The 5,505-nt window shown below is 36.2% G+C and overlaps 1 protein-coding gene across 3 annotated transcripts; it reads right to left on the reverse strand.

Annotated features, from left to right (window-relative positions):
• Positions 1–443: 443 nt before the first annotated feature.
• On the reverse strand, positions 444–5,131 carry LOC145017450 (protein translocase subunit SECA2, chloroplastic-like). Of its 3 annotated transcripts, none has more exons than XM_078975480.1 (9): positions 4,130–5,131; positions 3,305–3,411; positions 3,119–3,184; positions 2,911–3,011; positions 2,497–2,657; positions 2,141–2,326; positions 1,882–2,010; positions 1,373–1,466; positions 444–579 (listed from the first exon to the last, which is right to left on the reverse strand). In XM_078975480.1, exons 2-5 carry the CDS (start codon positions 3,395–3,397, stop codon positions 2,654–2,656), a joined length of 264 nt encoding a protein of 87 aa, XP_078831606.1. In that variant the 5' UTR covers positions 3,398–3,411; positions 4,130–5,131; the 3' UTR covers positions 444–579; positions 1,373–1,466; positions 1,882–2,010; positions 2,141–2,326; positions 2,497–2,653. The 3 variants fall into 3 exon arrangements, with proteins under 3 accessions (XP_078831606.1, XP_078831604.1, XP_078831605.1); XM_078975478.1 differs by having other exon boundaries at positions 2,497–2,776; XM_078975479.1 differs by having other exon boundaries at positions 2,815–3,011.
• Positions 5,132–5,505: the final 374 nt, after the last annotated feature.

Raw genomic sequence — 5,505 nt, forward strand, 5'->3', positions numbered from 1 at the left:
GATTAGCGATTTCAGGTTTACGATTTACCGAGACACGCGAGGTGAGTCTTCTCACTATACTTTACCTTGAGTAGGTAACCAGAGTTATGTGATAGAGTATTTGTATGCTATGTATGTTATGTGTTGTACTGCATTACTTCTATGTGTTTGATGCTATGCATGTTTACAGAGTTAGAACCGGAAGGTTCACAGAGTTAGAACCCGAGGGTTCACAGAGTTTGGGTGCACGGACCCACAGAGTTATAGCCTCGAGTGGCTAATATGTGTTATATGTAGTATTTTGGGGAACTCACTAAGCCTTGTGCTTACAATGTTGATGTTATTGTTTCAGGTACTAGTGACGACCGCGGGAAGGCGCCGGCTTGATCCGTACACACACACATTCGGAGCTTGATATCATGATCTTGGGATTTTGTATTGTCTTGTTTGGATAATTAGAATGGTTGTTTAATGAATATCAATGGAATTATGTTTTATAAAAATTGAAAATTTTGTTTTGAAAATTTTCGGTGTTACACCACAAAGAAGAATGTAAAGAATCACACCATCACTCCATATAGCTGCTTCAGGACCATAAACCTGAAACATAAAAAGTATTTTTAAATATATATAATTGGTTAATATCAATATAGTATATAACATAATATTACAAATTTAGATATTAGATTTGAAATATAAGCAAAAATCCTGTCTTAGACTTATTAACTTTTCACATATTTGAGTCTGGAAATATATCAATATAGTCTGAATAAATATCCTGCCTTAGACTTATTAAATGGTCATGGTCATGGTCATGGTCATGTAATGTAGTAGTAGTCTTATTCAGTCTGAAAAATTGCAAATTTTGTCCCACATACTCCTTAGCTGCAACAACAAACTTCAAATTTTCAAAAACAACTTTACTGCATAAACTAGGAAAAAGATGAATTATAACCATATCAATAATATATGTTTTCTTGGTTATCTTTATCATTTATAATATTGATAATTCTTAACAACTTAGTAATTGAAAAGATCATTATTTATCATTTTCCTCCTAGTTGCTGTAACTTTTGGAGCTTCACTTAATGTGTTGTGAATACATGGTACTCTCTAATCATATAACCTAAAATACCCTTTGCATAATTTCTAATATTGTTCTTTATTTAGTTTTCAAGGTGCAATTAACAGGGGATCAATCTCAGCAAACCTAATTTACTTTAATCTGAATACAAATTAATCAAACAATGTAACTTTGTCAAGCCATGGAAGTAACTTCATATTCAAGTAGGAGAGGTAAACCAACAATAACTCCAAAAAAAAGTACTTCTTCTGGAGCAGTATATCGAAAGAGAGCTTCAGCAAATTCCAAATGCATACAACTACTCATTACCTTTACAAGCATCATAGTTGCACTCTGGTTCGCTATCCATAACTGTCTTCTCTATTTTTCACTCAGACCGGATATAGTCTCCGTGGTAAATTTGCTGCAAAAAAAAAAAAAAAAAAAAAAAAAAAAAAAAAATTTATGAGTAAATTACAGGTTGGTCCTTGTGCTTTTCCATTTGTTAAAGGTTTGGTCCAAAAAATATTATTGTTGTATATTTGCTTATTTGGTCCCAGTTGTTTCATTTTGTTTTGGGTTTTGAAAATAAAAAAAAAAAAACTATTTTGCCCCACAAATCACAACGGTGGTTTCCTTTTGAGGGGAAGGGTAGGGCCAACTTTTATGGTATTAATACTTAAAGCATAAATAAATGACAACAGATTAACACCAAATATAAGATTAGGCGCAAAATAGTTTTTTAAGACCAAATCTATATGAATAAATTTGAAAGCATGATGTCTAAGGTTGAAGGATAGGAATTGAAGAAAAAACAAAAAAGTAAGTCTAGTTATTACCTGGGTGCGTCTATCTTCTCTAAAGCTAAGATTCCGAGACTACCCTGGGCAATTGCCTGCCGCCCGACCACTGCCCCAACTGACCCATGCGGTTCAACAGTTCCTACATAAGGTTGCCTCTTTTGATCTCTGGGACCAAATAAGCAAAACAGAGGAACAATATTGCTTGGTGCTAAAGGTAACTTAACTGAATAAAACAATACTAGTATGTACTTTCACTTGTTCATGAACCTACTTTAATAGAAAAAATATAGCATACCTATCGGGTTTCTCCATGAAGTCAAATCCAAGTATATCATCAACACCAAGAGCACTAAGCTACAAAATAACATTAGAAAGGTTGCCTCTTTTGATCTCTGGCATTGTGGAATCATCATGTCCCTCAAATCTGCTCTCTGGATAAAGACAGAAGTATTTCCCAGCTCCTTCACGCCTTGCACGCCCACTGCATCATTAGAAAAAAATTAAAGTTCAATCACATTTCCATCTTATTTTATTATATTCTCTGCCATCTCAAAATAAAATGCAATGTTTGACTTGACACTTAGTTTAATGAAGTAAACATGGCTTTATATTTGGTCCCTGTATATGTAGATGTGAAATCAATGTGCTTACCTCCTTTGAAGAGCTTGAGCTTTTGAAGTTGTAAGAACAGTTAGAGACTCAATGCCACTATCAGGAGAGTAACTCCTCACTTTTACCCATCCAGGATCAATCACATACTTAATTCCAGGTATTGTCACTGATGTTTCAGCAATGATAGTTTCCAGTATTAGCTACAGTAACAAACACACCAATTTGACTTCAGGAAAGTAATTAGGGGTGTAAAGAAAAGCTTTGGATAGAGCTTAAACATTGATTGGTACGTGATTTGTGCCACTACAACTGAATCAGCCTACAAAGTCCAAGAGAAATACAAGTTGAGATACAAACCTTTGTTGGTCAAGTATGGATGTTTGATATGGGTGTTCTACTCATCAATCTCGTTATCATTAATTTACAACCTGGTGGATGGAAAATTAAAGTTACCTAGCCCAAGGATCATTCCCGTCCCATAGATCTTTTGTTTCTAGAGCCATCTCAGCTAGGGCTATTCCTTCTTCTATCAACTCCACTGAATTATCCTTAAGCTGTATATTGTAATGATGTGTAGTGAAACAAACAATGAGATACTCATACAATGGATATGGATAACAAGACATCAAAAAGGAAAAAGAAGGGCAAAAAAGTAAAATACGAGGCCACGCATGAGAAGCTCAGCTACTTTAGCTGCAACTGTGTAACGTGCAGCATCCTTGCTAGCCTGAGAATGAGATACAGATCAAAATATCAAAGCTGTTAAGTAACTAGTTCCTTTTTTTACTTTCCCAAATATTTTTTAAACATCATTTATCCGTACAACACTCAAAGTAAGAAGACATACCTCACCACTTATCAGCAATGGGTTTCTTCCCTCATCAATTAGGACATAATCAACTTCATCAACTATTCCCTCATCAATTAGGACATACCCCATCGTGTTTCTCAAACCTGCATGATCAGAAGGGGAATTCTTGAATGGAATCAAAAATTCATTAACTATAACAATTATTTAACTATAACTAAACTTTTATTATACTTCAAATGATTACAAAACAAGTAAGCAACAAGACTGACAAAAATGTTTCAAAAAAAAGTTGAAAATTATATGGCATGGGACAGGGGCATTTTTGGCATGAGAGAGCTTGATGAGATTTTAGCAAATATATTTCAACAAGTATATTTCAGCAAGTACTTACATTTAACATAGAACAAAGATTTCAAGAAAATAGATTTAAAAAAATATTCAAATCATATCCCAAATTCAGATTTCAGCATGAGATTTTAGCAAATATATTTCAGCAAGTATGTTTGTTTCAACAGTTCATTGCAGATGGTGACCACGAACGAAGATTGATGGGTACGAATTTATCATCACCAAGTAAAAAATACGCAGATAGAAGACATGAATTAGCCCATCTCCAAAACGAAGGATTTATGCTAATGGGTTCAGGTTCAGGTCCAAGTCTTCATCTTGTAGCGGTGGATGCAGGGGTGGCTGAGCATTGGTGGTCCAGGTTGAGTTCGTCAGTTCAAAGAGAGGGGATAATCAAATTCCTATAATTGATGCGAAGGGAACAAATAAAAAAATCTTTGTTTTTCCCCTGGACAATAAAAAGGGTTAGATACAATTAGTAGCATAAAGGGAACAAATCAGAAAACATGTAACCTGTAAGACGTGAGCAAGTTACAAGAACTTTCTCTCTGTTTCTAAACCCTGGAGTGGTTATAGAGTCTTGTGTGTTTTCCAGCTAGTCTTTCCAACCAATAAGAGTCCTTTTAGTTCTCTCATGCGCCGTTTTTTATCCTTATTTGCCACCAAAACCTCTACTTTGGTGTGTTTTCGCAGGAGAAAGTTAGCGGGAAAATGAATGAAAGGGGAGATGACAAAAAAGATCTTGATGTTTGAGAATTTTGGGTGTGCGAAAGAATTTTGGGTGCGAATGAACCCTAAATCTCCAAGGTGGGGTTTTCTACTTTTTTGGGTTTTCTAATCGAAGTAGGGAGATCGATCGCGTTTTTCAGAGTGAAGACCTGGTGGAGGATAGAGATAAGAGAAAACCTGGTGGAGAAGGAGTCCCCTCCCTACATGTGATCTGCTGGCGACAAGGAAGAACAGCCAAGGAGACCGCCGGAGCACCTCCCCTCCCCCCCAAGCTGTGGCAGACAAGAGAAGCGTCGCTGCTTCTCCTTCTCCTTTTGTCAAATCGATCCCGCACCATAGGTGCTTCCCCTTTCTCGATTGATTTCCATCATCGAGGCACCATGGCTGCTTGCGTTCCCATCTTCCTTTCTCGATAGATGAACCACGACCACCGGACCAAAACTCCCGCTACCTTCGTCATTCTAATTCCCCTTTTTCGATTTATTTGTGGGGAATAAGAAACAAACAAGAATCAATATTTGGATTCTAATATTGAGACTTGAGATTATAATACTTAATTAGGGCTTTTCTGAAAATTTCAACATCGAGTGGGGAATAAGAAAACTATTGGCGAGTATTCTCAATAACATCAGAGAGATGAAGAAGGTGAAATTACAACAACGATGAAGTAGATGAATGGAAATCAGAAGCCCTTTTTCTTGATTGAGATGATGAAGTCGAGAGATGGAGATGAAATCGTAACCTTCGATCTTTGATTGAGAAGTTGCACAACAGTGTGAGGAGAATGAAAGATGCGTGAAAATGCTTAGGGCAGGGAGGGTAGCGGGCTTTTCTAATTTTTTGGCTTTTCTTTTCCCGCTTGTAACTAAGGAACGCGCGTTCATTAAAATTATAAAGCGACACATATAGAGGGCGCGCATTTAAGGTACAGCGCCCTCCGTGTTTTTAATTTTTTTTCTTTTCACACTAATTTAAAGGCACGCAATAATGCGTGACCTAAATCCTTAAATTTTCTGAAGAGATGACACTTGTTTAATGTCACTCTCGTTTGCGTAACATATATTAATGAGCGTCGTAATTTGCGCATCGTAAAACGCTATTTTTATAGTAGTGAGGATTAATCTGTTTACTTAGGTTAGATTCATTTTTTCTAGTTTACT

Source organism: Lactuca saligna, chromosome 9, assembly GCF_052625555.1.
Source record: "Lactuca saligna cultivar CGN05327 chromosome 9, ASM5262555v1, whole genome shotgun sequence".
Lineage (NCBI taxonomy): Eukaryota > Viridiplantae > Streptophyta > Magnoliopsida > Asterales > Asteraceae > Lactuca > Lactuca saligna.

Bases quoted from the DNA above. Each gene is read 5' to 3' on its own strand.
- LOC145017450 (XM_078975478.1), bottom strand. From the start codon at position 3,397: ATGGGGTATGTCCTAATTGATGAGGGAATAGTTGATGAAGTTGATTAT. The intron at 3,185-3,304 runs GTATGTCTTCTT...TCTCATTCTCAG, and splicing joins CATTGCTGATAAGTGGTGAG to GCTAGCAAGGATGCTGCACG. The intron at 3,012-3,118 runs GTATTTTACTTT...TACAATATACAG, and splicing joins AGCTTCTCATGCGTGGCCTC to CTTAAGGATAATTCAGTGGA.